Here is a 14,484-nt window from a genome sequence, read left to right as displayed (position 1 = left end):
CCCTAAGGATGAGGGACTTTAAATCACAGAAAGGAACTTACTGGAAATCTGTTCCCCCTTCTTCAGCTCCATAGTTAAATGTAATTGCTGGTGGTGACCTGCTAATGAATGCTTTTGATAAATAACATCCAGGATAAGTATTTATATATATAAATCAAAATGAAGTCTAGGATAGGAGACTTAATTAGGTATTATACTTGTCAAATTTTTAAAGGTAAATTACTATTTTTACTAATTCTTTGTTGGGAATGTCATTTCACAGGCAATGAAAACACTTTGAAAGTGAATTGTGAAGGACTCATGCCATCGATGGGGGGGGGGGGGGGGTTGGAAAGTGTTTGCATAATTGTATTTTTGCTTTCTTCTTTTCAGCTGGATCTACGTGCCTTAGTCTTTTCTACACTAAGGGCTGCTAACCAGAGCATTGTGGTGTATTGTTGCTAAAATCACAATGAAATCTGACAGATTCATCTCTCTGGATTATTTCTTCTTCCTCCTACTGCTTCTTCAGCAGGCCTGTGCTCAATTTCCAAGAGAATGTGTCACTCCTGAGGCCTTGAGAAGTGGCGTGTGCTGCCCAGACCTGTCCCCTGTGTCTGGACCTGGGACAGACCCCTGTGGCTTGTCATCTGGCAGGGGCAGGTGTGAAGTAGTGACTGCAGACTCCCGACCTCACAGCCCTCAGTACCCTCACGATGGTGCAGATGACCGAGAGGGCTGGCCCACACGGTTCTTCAATAGGACATGCCAATGCAATGGCAATTTCTCAGGACACAACTGTGGGGCATGCCGTCCTGGATGGAGAGGCACTGCTTGTGACCAAAGGGTTCTTATAGGTAAGTGGGAAGATAAACTGGGCACATTGTCCTGCCATAAGGTCAATTACCAATAGGTAAATGCCATCTAGTTGGTCTAGACTCATAGGAAGCCTGTATTGGTTTCCAAGGTTGTAGATCTTTACAGGAGCAGAAAGTCTCACCTTTCTCCCACAGAGCAGCTGGTAGAGTCAAAGGCTCATCATAGTATTCTAAATCACTGGGTCTGGAGGAACATGGGGAAATCATGTCATTCATGCCTCTTTGTGCATAGTTGAGGAAACTGAGGCTTAGACTGGTTAAGAAACTTAACTCACGTTTAAAGGGTTGGAGTTCTGCACAACAATATTTACTTCCATGTACATTTATTGAGTAATCACTATATACTGGGCACTATGGTAGGTCTTTTATCATCCATCCTCTCAATAATTCCTTAGCATAGCTATTTTATTTGCTATAACCAATTGCTAGCCAGTTGTCATCATATCAATTCTGACACATGGCATCCTGTTGTGGTTCAGAGTATAACTGTGCTTTATACGGTTTTCAGTGACTGATTTTTCAGGCCTTTCTTCTGAAGAGTCTCTGGGTGGAATTAACTCTCCAACTTTTAGTGAGTGACTGAGCATGTTAACATATTGTACCACCAAAGTCACATGGCTGGTCACAGAGAAAATTAAAACTCACACTAGGGTTTGTCGAGCTCTTATACTTGAGCTTCCTCTACTACCCTTGCTGACTCAGAAATTTCCCACTGAGATTATCAAATTCAGGAATCTTAGATATGAATCTGGCCTGCAACTTGAACAGTGCTACATAACAAAGCAGTAAGTAAAGCAACCATACTTGATTGCTTTCTGTGTGCTAGACAGTGGACCAAGGAGTCAACAGAATAGTTATTGAGTGTTTATTATGAGCCAGGCCCTGGTCTGATTTTTTTAGAGTATGTGTTCTTTAATCTTTACAATGATTCTACAAAGCAGGTATTAGTATCCATGATTTACAGATGAGAAAACTGAACCTTCAGGAAATATTTTCAGAATTATAGCACAAGCCTCTGATCTTAACAACTGTGATAGACCACCAACTTGCTTATTAAGTTCTTGTTGTGGCTATGTGCCATTGAGTCAGTTCTGACTCATAGAGACTCTATAGGGTTTCCAATGAGCAACGGGTGGGATAGAACCACTGACCCTGTTAGCAGTCCAGTGTTTATTCTACAGTGTCACATCAGGAAAGGGGTGGATAATTCCAAGAGAAATGCCAATAGTTGTTGTTGTTATGTGCCGTGGAGTCGGTTCCGACTCATAGTGACCCTGCACAGGGTTTCTGAGGCTGTAAATCTTTACGGGAGCAGATAGCCTCATCTTTCTCCTATGGAACAGCTGGTAGTTTCAAACTACTGACCTTAAAGTTACCAGCCCAATTCGTAACTACTATGCTACCAGAGCTCCTTAATAGTAGTAGAACTAAATATAAAATGATCATGGTGGTGGTGGTATGCCATGGTTCTGACTCATAACAACTCCTCCATAGGGTTTCTGAGGCTGTAAATCTTTACTGGAGCAGAAAACCTCATCTGTCTTCTGCAGAACGACTGGTAGTTTCGAACTGATAACTTTGAAGTTAACATCCTGACTCTTATAGCCACTATTCTATAGAATTATCAAATTCATAAGTAAAATTAAAGAAAGTTAATAGACATCCAGGATTCCTTGTGTGACATTTTAAGATAAACACTGGACTGCTAACCACAAGATCAGCAGTTCAAACCCATCAGTCTATCCTTGGAAACGTTATACAGAATCACTATGGATTGGAACCAAGTGGATGGCACTTTACAATAACAAAAACAATAGAAATACCAGAATAAGTTGGAGAGAAGTGGGAAAGACTGAGGAGGAAGAGAGAGAGAGAGGGGGGCCTGAAGTAGGAGGTTCAGTAGGAGTATTTACAAAAAAAAAAAAAAAATAGAAACAAATTTGAAACTGATTAGGAAGTATCTACAGATGATCATTCATGGGTAAGTGGGATGTAGTGTGTTACAAAATAATCCTGCTCATTCTTTACTCATCTCTACAAGGCAGTTGTTTTCATGATTGAATTTTGTATCCCTAAAGTCAGGAGAAACATTCTGGATTTAAATGCAGAAGAAAAGAACCGCTTTCTTCTGGCCCTGAATATGGCAAAGCGTACAACTCACCCCCAGTTTGTCATTGCAACCAGGAGATCAGAAGAAATACTGGGGCTAGATGGCAACACACCCCAATTCGAGAACATTTCCATTTACAACTACTTTGTTTGGACACATTATTATTCAGTCAAAAAGACTTTCCTTGGAACAGGGCAGGAAAGCTTTGGTGGAGTGGATTTTTCTCATGAAGGACCAGCTTTCCTCACTTGGCACCGGTACCATCTACTGCAGCTGGAGCAGGACATGCAGGTGAGCACGTGACATTTTCAGATTCCTTATGGATGAATTACCTGGTCTGTAAGTCATTTTCATTTGCTCTTGTTCTGAAAGGGAATACACATGTTGGCAAAGCAATATAAAGTTTCTGTCTTTGACAGTCACGTAAACTTTTTCCAGGTACTAATTGCTTATTTAATTAATTCATCATTATATTTTGTGGGAGTGAGGAGGAGGTCAATTGAGAACTTTTCAGGTGTGAATTAAAGTCTTAGAAATGTTCTGCAGCTCTGTAATTGAATAATGATACTCATGAAGTTTGAGTCAAAAACATCCCAAGTAACCTGTCATTCTTCACTACCAAATGTAAACAGATGTCCCCCCTGGTCTGGTGAGGGGTGTGTGCACTACATGGCCTGTCCAGTCTCAAGCGTAGACCTCACTGCCCCACTTCCTGACACTTTCCAATATGGACTAGGGTTTCAGTGCTGAAGAAAGGTGGGCTTTTTTCCATTTGGTTTGTCAGATTTTGTTGAACTTCATTTTTGGCCCATGTCCCTACCACTGTGAAGTTTAATAAGAAAAAAAATAATAATAATTAAAAAGTTTGCCTCAGTCTGACTTTATTTCTAATTGAAAAGCATTGGCTGTATTTAATATAAAGTAAACTTTATCTTAAGCACAATTATTTCCTGTTTTGTTTTCAAGCAGATAAACTCAAAGCAAACCCAAGTACCACATTCTTGTTGAATGTTGTAGAGTCGGTTCTGACTCATAGCAACCCTGTATAGGGTTTCTGAGGAGCAGCTGATGAGTTTGAACCTCTGACCTGTGGTCCAAACCAACCTTGCAAATAGCTTATTGTTGTCAATTTTGTTAACTGTTGTATTTCTTGAGGAAAGTATTGTAACTTTTAAATAAATTTTTAAATCACTAAACCTCACTGGAAAGTCCATAATAAATCCTCCCAGCCCCTTCAAGTTAAATCTTAACGGTAAGCTAAAATTGTCTGAAGGCAGAAAAGGTGTTTGGATTCATACTGATTAGCAGAATGCTTATGCTTGACATTATTTTTTAAATGAATACTTAGATGGTAAGGAATTAAAGCACTAAAATATGAAATAAAATATTCTCATGAAAATTGTCTATCCTTATATAGTTTACGAGTGATTAAACACATCGAACTTTATATTTTATAGCTCTAATTGCAATCCAGGCATTTAGCAGATCATGAGTCGATAAATCTATCATTTGTAATTGACTCTAGATCTTGATGCTTCCCAACTTATTTTCCCATGGGCACACCATAATGAAAGGGCAGGTGGAAAGTATCTAAAAGCTTCGATTTTGCCTGTGTAAACCTCAACCTCTATGACTTACATTTTAAAAATGCAGCAGCACACGGATCCAAGAAATTACTACTTCAGTGTAATGCACAGTTGAAATGCCACATGAATATACTTCAGCTCCTGAAAGTCAGTTGCTAGACCACAAACAGACTCTTAATGATCCCTCGGAAGCTGTCACTAATTTGTGTGAACCAGAAAGATGGTTTCTAAATGAGGACTCTAAACCCCTGGAGATCATTAACTGGGAATGCCTTTGAAAGCTTTTGGTCCTCTATAACACCCTAAGGACAAGGGAAGGCTTCCTAGAAAGGGGTTTAAAGTAAAAAGGCAGAAATGTACTAGAGCTTGAGGGATGAAATTCAGGTATGAATTCAAGTTTTGGAAATACTCTTTCTGTTGTTGTTAAGCGCTGTTGAGTCGGTTCTAACTCATAGTGATCCTGCACAGGGATTCCAAAGCTGACTCTACAGCTCCGTAATTGAATAATGATACTCATAAAGTTTGAATCAAAAGAATCTCAATTAAAACATCTTTCTTCGCTACCAACTGTAAATAGATGCCCCTTCTGGTCTGGTGAAGGAGTGTGTTTATACTATGTGGTCCGTCCAGTCTCAAGTGTATACTTCGTTATTCTACTTCATGACTCCTAAATGTAATTCTCCAAAGGCCCAAAGAAATGAGATATAAAAAAATAAATATATGTTTTAAAGAGCCCAACAAAGTCAACATGTGATCTTTAGTCCAGCATTTTAAAATATTGATTGGGAGATCAGCTCTAAATGAAAGTAGGCCAGCCGATGAACTGAAGAGCAGTAAGAGCAAAGAACTCCTTTTCCATTTAGCATGTCTTGTTTGTATGGATCCCGGAAGATGTTTGTGTCTTTAGTCAAAACTCTGAAACAGGGATCTCAAAGACAAATACGTTTTGTCCCCAGGCCAGTAACCTCAGTGTGGTTTGTCTCCAAACTGGAATCTAAATGCCTAAAGTCATTCAAATAAAATTAAAACAAAAAGACATCATTGATTCCCAGGCTAAGAGTTATGGACACTTGAATTAGAGATCATGAAATCCGAAGAAGGTGGAAATGTCAAGGCTTGATGTTATTATTAATAATTTTTGGTAAAACCAATAAAAAATAGAATTGTCTGACTAAATAAAGAAAAAGGAGACTTTTAAAAAAAATCATTTGCATTAATTTCTGTATAATGAGTTTCACTCTCTCTAGTGCTTAAATGAATGCTGGTAGTATGTTAGAAGCTTGGTTAAATCGGTTTTTAACTCCAGCAGGCCCCTCAGAGCCCCCTGGTACATTGATAGACTCTTTAAGTAGCTGAAGAGAGCTCTTAGACACAGACCGCTAGTGAATAAACCAAGCAAAGAGGGGAAGATTTTAAACAGAACCACAAGATACTAACGGAGTTTTTCTGCTCTAGGAAATGTTGCAGGACCCTTTTTTCTCCCTTCCTTACTGGAATTTTGCGACTGGGAAAAATGTCTGTGATATCTGCACCGATGACTTGATGGGCTCAAGAAGTAACATTGATTTCACTCTTATCAGTCCGAACTCTGTCTTTTCACAATGGAGAATAGTGTGTGAATCCCTGGAAGATTATGATACCCTAGGAACTCTTTGTAACAGTAAGTTCTAAATGAAATATAGGCTCAGAATTTCTTATTAGATAAAAAGGCTGAACACACTGCCTGGAAGTTCCTTTGTCTATTTGAGACTTCAGACTAATATCAACTTTTATTATGGAGTGTCACTGAGCATTTAGTATTCAAAGCCATCTGTAAGGGGCTCCTGGGAAACACTGTGCCTACACCTTTGTGCCTTTCTTGAGTAATTAGTCAGTGCATTGCTAACTTGCTTGTTTTGGAAAAGTTCGTGTGGCGCTATAAGATATAAGCCATAAGGTCGTTGTAAAAGTTAATCCTCTTGGTACACTCAGCACTTCTAATTAGTCATGTGGATCACGTTGGAATTTCACAGAACATTTTTCTGTAGACAACCTAAAATACACAGAGAGTTGTTGCTGTGAAGTGCCATTTGGTCAGTTTCGACCCATAGCGACCCTTTTCAGGGTTTCTGAGGAGCAGCTGTTGAGATTGAACTGTCGACCTTGCAGTTCAAATGGCTTTTCAGTCTGGCGCATTAACCCACAGCGCCACACCAGGACTTCTATACAGAGAGAGTTGGGAGTAAAATTAAAAACAACAAAAAATCATTACGCTTATCCAATCAGAGGGGTAAAACCAAAAGATGATAGGGAGGCTAGTTTTAAAAGAAATGAAGATACTGCCCCCAAGATGTCTACCAGTCAGCTACCTTCCAGTTCTCTTGGTGTCTGTGAACGCGAGATTGAATGTCTACTGACATTTTTCCTCCAGTGATCTGCAACGTCACTTCCGTCATGTGGGTCTGTTCCTAGGCATCTTAGTCTTCTCTTTGGATCACGTTATCAGCCCCTGAGCTAATAACTCATTCTACCCAATCTTATTTTTCTTCTTTGAACATGTCTTAACCATTTTAAACATTTTGTCTTCCATATAAAAACAGGAATTGTGAGAAATTATTTTATTATATGTTCCACGGCACATAACAACAACAAAAGCTACATTTATTCTACATATTTTATGCTTCAAATATTGAAGTATTTTTAACTTTAAAAAAAGCGTATCCGAATTACAGTGGCAGGAATTCAGTAGATTTTCTCCATTAGAAGATATAGGAGAAGTGATAGTATATGAAATTCCCAGCTGTAAAACGGTAAATATTAGAATGCTTTTCTTTGAAAGAGTGGTCCCACCTTGTGGCAGAGAAATGAAACTGAGGGTTAAGATTATCTAGAGATATCATAACTTTTATCTATTTCTCACTGTTGTTATTGTTAACTGTCATTGAATTGGTTCTCACTCATAGTGACTCTATATGTAGTTTCCAAGGAGTGGCTAGTGGGTTTGAACCGATCTCCAACCTTGCAGCCCAATGCGTTATTCTGCATATTTTGTCCTGCGAGTTTTCCAGAGTTTTCCATGCATTTTGGTGATTAGATGATTTAAGCACACCGTAAGTGGATAAGTAAACTTACACCATAGCCTGTTATTGTTAACTGCTGTCAGGTTAGTTTCTGAGGAGCAACTGGTGAATTTGAACCACCGATCTTGGGGTTAGTGGTCCAGTGCTTATCCTACAGCACCACACCAGAAGCCGTGGTAGTGTAGTGGGTTATACGTTGAGCAACGATCCACAAGGTCAACAGTTTAAGTCCATTAGGTGCTCCGCAGGAGAAAGATGAGGCTTACCACTCAGGTAAAGATTTTCATCCTTGGAAACTCTATTTGTTGTTAAGTACTGTCGAGTCGGTTCTGACCCATAGCGACCCTATGTAGGGTTTCTGAGGAGCAGCTGGTGAACTTGACCCACCGACCTTGCAGTTCAATCGGCTTTGCAGTCTGGCGCATTAACCCACAGTGCCACACCAGGACTCCTGGAAACTCTCTATACAGGGTCGCTATACAGCCAGTCAAGGCAGTAAGAAATTAAAAGAGAGAGATTTTCATCACCAGTGTTTTTGGGGTTTTTTTGTTTTTGTTTTTTTTTAATATAGCTAGTCACATAACTTAGATACATAATTTCATAGCAAATTGAAAATTATACATTTTGGGTGAAGTCTCAAAATGATTGCTTTCCTCACTTCAGTAAATAAATATTCAGCAGTTCTTATTAGGCTAGGAAAAGAAGAAAGGAATTATCATTTTATTGACCATTCTTTTTTAAATATTCTATTTTACTTAAAGCTTATGAGTCCTGGTGTGATGCTGTAGGATAAGCACTGTACTGGTTACAGCTAGGTCGGCAGTTCAAACCCACCAAGCTGCTTTCAGAAACCCTCTACAGGGTTACTATGAGTTGGAACCTACTTGATGACTGTCCCAGAAGAACAACATTGAATTCATATTGCAATTCTTTCCTCCCTCTACTTTACTTCTTGTCTTAACCATGCCTGTGGTTCCATTGTCATTTTTACAATGCATACATTTAAACCTTAATTAGACATCTCATACTTATGCCTCTGGTAGTGTAGTGGTTACGAATCTGGCTGCGAACAGCATGGTCAAGAGTTCAAAACTGCCAGCTGTTCGGCGGGAGAAAGATGAGGCTTTCTGCTCGCGTAGAGATTTGCAGCCTCGGAAACCCTATACAGGGTCGCCATGAGTCGGAACCGACTCCACGGCACATAACAACAGCAACAACAACCTACCTATGCCTTAGAGTCCTGGTATGTCACTGTAGGAGAAGCACTATACAGGGTTGCTATGAATCGGAACCAACTCTACTGCACTTAACAGCAAACACCAGCACATATGCCTTGATATTCTTATTATACAGTGTCTCCCAAATATTCCATTAATGTACCAAATTAAAAATATTTAAAAAGGGAATAAATGATACCCAACATTCTGCTGGAGTCCTGGTGTGGCGCTGTTGGATACGTTTTGGACCGCTAAATATGAGGTCCGCAGTTCAAACCCAACAGCCACTCTTTTGAAATCCTATACAGACTCACTATGAGTCGGAACTGACTGAACAGCCATCAGCAACAATATAACAACATTCTTCCAGGAGCTCTGTGACTCTATACCATAAGCACTGCACTGCAAGCCACGAGGCTGGTTGTTCAAGTACACTGACTCTTTCTTGGGATAGAGATGAGACTTTTGGGCCCTGTAAAGATTTAAAGCCTTGCAAACCCTTTGCAGAGTTGCTGTGAGTTGGAACTGACTCGAAGATACTTAACAGCAACAACATTCATTGAGTCACTTTAACATCATGTTTGATTCATCCCACGAGAAACATTTACCAAGTACTTTCTTCACAGTATTTTTTTTTTACAAACCCGTTTTCTCCTTCAGAAACTCAGAATTATTCATTCACAGCAGCATTTCCTCCTACTTGGAAACTCCGTAAGGCTCAGATTGATAAGATGTTGCAAATATATTATCTGAAAATAACTGGGTTAAAATTAAACTAGCTTAACTAGTTTCTAGTGTAACCAGAATTCTTTACAATGTAACACCCTAAGGGTAAAATTAGGATCCGGTGCTTTCAAACCCCTGTAATCAATACTTTTCCTTGGCCTTGATTAGAAACTTCCTGAACACCAATCCCAGAAATATCACTTAAATTGGTATTTTCAGTGGTCCTTGAAAATTTTTTTATCATATACACCTAAAAAATGCACATGTGCTTCCCAGTCTCAAGATGAGCATATGTTCCATTTACATATGAGTAAATTCCTTGAGCTAATTGTTAGTACTAATTTTGATGTTAATCACAAAGCATGGAAGATAGGGTTTTTTATGAAAGCTGATCACCTTTGCCTAAAATGTTTAATTTGTACGATTAAAAATTGTCTTGTTTGATTTGTAAAATTAAGATTTGTCTTATTTCATCTATGGAAACCATTCTCAACCCTTTGGGTATTTTTGTCAGTCTCCATTCTTCATGAACGCTTTCTGTAGCTACCCAACTGGGAAGAATGTTTCTCAGTCTTTCTCTCTGTCTTTGTCTCTCTCTGTGTTTGTATGTTTCTCTCCCTCTCTCTTTAAGGCACCTGCCCCAGCATGAGTAGTCTCATGGTTTTTTGTCTTACTGTCTATACATAATTTGTCTCTCACATTAATGATCAAATATATGTTGATCGATGCATATATACACTGCTTTCAAAGATTTTTAAAGGTTTTTTTTGTTTTTTTTTTCTTTCTCTCATTCCTCTGAGGATTTGAGACAGACAGGATTTGGGGATAAATTTATTTCTATGTATATTTTTGCCTCATTCCAAAACTGATCTGAAGCCATTTTCCCCTTCTTCACAGTTTGTGCTGCAGAATTTTAATGCTTCAGCTCTTTGGTGTTGAACTTCATGATTTTACTATAACACTGTTATTAAGAACATTACCAGATAATTACATTTCTAGAAAACATTTTTAAAACAATTGTGAAACAGTATCCCAATGCATTTAAGTGAATTTTGGATCTGGAAGTCTCAGAGTTGAATTTAGGTTTTTGAGGCTATTTCAGCAAAATTCAATTTTCCACAGAATGTTTTTCATAATGCATTCTAGTGAAGACAGTGTATGTTGATTTAATAGACACCAAGATCTATATTGGGTAGTGTGATCATTTTTATCTTCAGATGATTTTATGTATCATGTGTCTATTCCACACACAAACAAACAACTTGGCTTCTTAGATATTTTTTCATTTTAACACCACTAAATTTACATTTTTAAACCTTATCTTATACTAAATACGATAGTGTTCATTGTATAAGTAGTTTTAAAAAACAATGATCAGATATCATTCACGTACCCATCTTTTTCCAGGTACTGAAGGTGGGCCTATTAGGAGAAATCCAGCCGGAAATGTGGCCAGACCAATGGTGCAGCGTCTTCCTGATCCTCAGGATATCGCCCAGTGCTTGGAAGTTGGTTTATTTGACACTCCTCCTTTTTACTCCAATTCTACAAACAGTTTCCGAAATACAGTGGAAGGTAAGTATACAAAATTGGTGCTTTAAATTGACCCAGAGTAAACTGAAGTGGTACAATCTGCATCTCCTTGAAGGTGGCTTTTGAATGACATAGTCATCCTGTGACTTTATGTCACTGGGTTATCTATTATGATTTAGTCATAATTCTCTACTCAGGAAAAAAACTCATTTAAAGGCAAGTATCAGATAGTGACATTTATTTTGATTATCGTAGAAGAGGCCTTGTATATCATTTTCCATAAACCTAAACACTAGCCAAACTGAAATTTCTAGCTGGCTAATTAGTCAATATTAGTTGTTGTTACTAAGTGACAACGAGTCGATTCCGACCCATAGTGACCCTATACAGGGTTTCCAAGGTGTGACTTGTGAATTTGAACTACCGACCTGTTCAAATTCAAGGTGGTTCAAAACAACCTTGCAGTCTAGTGCTTATCCTACAGTGCCACATCAGAACTCCTGTCAGCATGAGAACCGTACCAAATTCTAATGTTAGCAAATTATATTTAAGAAATAGAAAGCTAATTTTTGTGTTTTAATGTCCCCAACAGTTAACATCAACTGAAACTTAGTTTGGGCATATGTTTTCTATAGGTCTGTATCATCTTATCATTTTTCAAATATCTATAAAACTTCAGGCTGGTATCTCCCAGATCTTTTTTGATTTTCTTTATCTAATACAAAGTATATTAAAACTCATGGTCAGAGAGGTCAAATGACTTTCCCAAGATATTCAAAATGGGCTTCTCCATTGAAAGAATCACAACGGTAATTTTTGGAATTCAACACTTGACATAAATCATCAAATATTTTTCCAATTTTCCACATGCACATATGGAATCCTGGTGTGGCTCTGTGGGTTAAGGTGCTAGACTGCAGCATTGATTTTAACTACAAGGTCAGTGCTTTAAGCTCACCAGCTGCTCCTTGGAAACCCTATAGAGAGGGTCGCTATGAGCCAGAACTGACTAGATGGCACTTAACAACACCATATATATGTTGTTGTTGTTAAGTGCCTTCGAGTCGGTTGCGACCCATAGCGACCCTGTACAGGGTTTCCGAGGGTGTAAATCTTTACGGGAGTAGAAAGCCTCATCTTTCTCCCGCGGAGCGGCTGGTAGTTTCGAACCGCTGACCTTAAGGTTCGCAGCCCGATTCGTAACCACTACGCTACCAGAGCTCCTTGTATATATATATACACATACACACACATGAGAAGATTTCAAAAGGTTCATGGAATAATAGAATTCAAAGATAGTGGAATTTTTCCACACACTTTTTGAAGTCCCTTCAAGTATGTGTGTGTATTTACTTATCAAAGTGCTATCATCGTTTTGACATTGAGCTTTCCAGATGGTTATAATGAATACAGAGATGGTGGTAAAGCTCTGAGAAACTTTAACTTCCCCACACCATAAGGTAAGCTTCCCAAAATAAACATGCTGACAGTTAGTCCACAGGAATAAAGTAGGAGACTGAAGTAACATCTGGCAATGTCAGTTTCAGGACAATCCAAGTGGTGTTCGCCCATTCATGTTAGCAGTTTTTAGGAGAAGCCAGAGAATTCCACTGTCTTTATTTTGCATAGATCAATGTCTCCCTTATCAAAATAGAGTGTTCTATATATTTTGACTGGTTTCCTCTACAGGTCATTATTTTCAACCTAGTGAGTACATTTAGAATGCCATGCCACTAGTTTAAAAATAGCCTTACTTGGGTTATAGCAAGTAAATGTCACCAACCATAGGTACTGAGAAGCAATTCTATTATATTAAGGCAAGAAGTAGCCTAACAAGCTTTGGGGAAGGAGGGGATGTTTCTCAAAATAATCAGTTCAGTTGACTTTAAAAGAAAAATATTTGCAATGGTCTTTAATATTCTCTTCCTTTCTTTTCTATCTAGGTTATAGCGATCCTGCTGGAAAATATGACCCTGTTGTTCGAAGTCTTCACAATTTAGCTCATCTATTTCTGAATGGAACAGGGGGACAAACCTATTTATCTCCAAATGATCCTATTTTTGTTCTCCTACATACTTTCACGGATGCAGTCTTTGATGAATGGCTGAGGAGATATAATGCTGGTGAGACACTTTCAGATGTTTTCTGCAGACTCAGAAAAAGGGATTGTTCCGATGGCGTAGCACTTACTGAAGACTAAGCACTTGAGCCATGGAAAGTATTCTTCAAAATAAGGATAAAATGCAGTAATCTCAAACCATTTTCAAACGATTCAAAAATGCTTTAGAAATTCAGGCAAGAAATCTCTCAGAATAGTTATTGTAAGATAACATTTATCATCATCCCTTTTCATTTTTACTACGAAAAGATGACTACCAGGTTTCTCCAATTTTTCTTCTTCGTATCTTTCAACAAACATTCTTGGTGCTATGAAAAACTGAATGGGAAGCTCTGGAAAGGAGTCACAATAGGAGATCCTGGATAGAGTGGGAGAAAAATGTGGAGCAAATCTCAAAATCATAAAAAAGATAAAACTTTTTTTGATACAGACTGATGGAACACCAAGACACTAGTCCTCAGAGCCTTCAGCCCTGGAACTGTTTTGAAATCAGTCAGGTGAACAGTAACACTAGGAACATAGGCATCCTTTAAAACAATCAACCATTAGAGATAAAAAGGCAGCATTTCCCAGGCAGGGATAAAGCTCAGAAGGCAAGAAGGGATATATTGTTCGGATATATGATATATAATATACAATATATATGGAGTCCTGGTGTGGTGCTGCGGGTTACTGCACTGGACTGTAATGTTTGTTTGAACTGCAAGGTTGGTGGTTCAAGCACTCCAGCGGCTTCTTGGAAATCCTATGCAGGGTCACTAGGAGTCAGGACAAACTCAAAGGTACTTAACAACAACAATATAATATATATGTTGTTGTAAAGTATCATTGAGTCGGTTTCAACTCATAGGATTTCCAAGGAGTGGTTGGTGAATTTGAACCACTGACCGTATATATATATATATATGTCTTGTTGTTAAGTGTCGTTGGGTAGGTCCAACCCATAATGATCCAATGATCCTGTATATGGTTTCCATGAAGGGGCTGGTGAGCTTGAATCACCGACTTTGCAGTTCAAACCAACCAGCGCATTAACACATATATAATATACAGCACATAACAACAAATATAAATGTATATGTATTAGATATATATATTACATATAAATATATGGAGTTCTGGGGTGGCACTTTTGGTTAATGCACTAGACTGCAAAGTCCGCTTAACAACAACAACAACAATAATATAAATGTATTGGTGGTGGTGGTGGTTATGTGCCATGGAGTCGATTCCAACTCACAAGGATCTTGCATAGGGTTTCTGAGGCTGTAAATCTT

General features: G+C 38.5%; 1 protein-coding gene across 1 annotated transcript in view; it reads left to right on the top strand.

The window, feature by feature from the left end:
* Window positions 1-365: 365 nt before the first annotated feature.
* Window positions 366-14,484, top strand: part of TYRP1 (tyrosinase-related protein 1) — an 18,552-nt gene continuing 4,433 nt past the window's right edge. The window contains exons 1-5 of the mRNA XM_006864492.1: window positions 366-836; window positions 2,936-3,258; window positions 6,009-6,213; window positions 10,963-11,130; window positions 13,032-13,211. Of these exons, the coding sequence (XP_006864554.1) occupies window positions 452-836; window positions 2,936-3,258; window positions 6,009-6,213; window positions 10,963-11,130; window positions 13,032-13,211 (1,261 nt within the window). The 5' untranslated portion in view covers window positions 366-451. The remainder of the gene's footprint in view (window positions 837-2,935; window positions 3,259-6,008; window positions 6,214-10,962; window positions 11,131-13,031; window positions 13,212-14,484) is intronic.

Source organism: Chrysochloris asiatica, unplaced genomic scaffold, assembly GCF_000296735.1.
Source record: "Chrysochloris asiatica unplaced genomic scaffold, ChrAsi1.0 scaffold00065, whole genome shotgun sequence".
Taxonomy (NCBI): domain Eukaryota; kingdom Metazoa; phylum Chordata; class Mammalia; order Afrosoricida; family Chrysochloridae; genus Chrysochloris; species Chrysochloris asiatica.
This window is presented reverse-complemented; position numbering and strand designations above follow the sequence as displayed.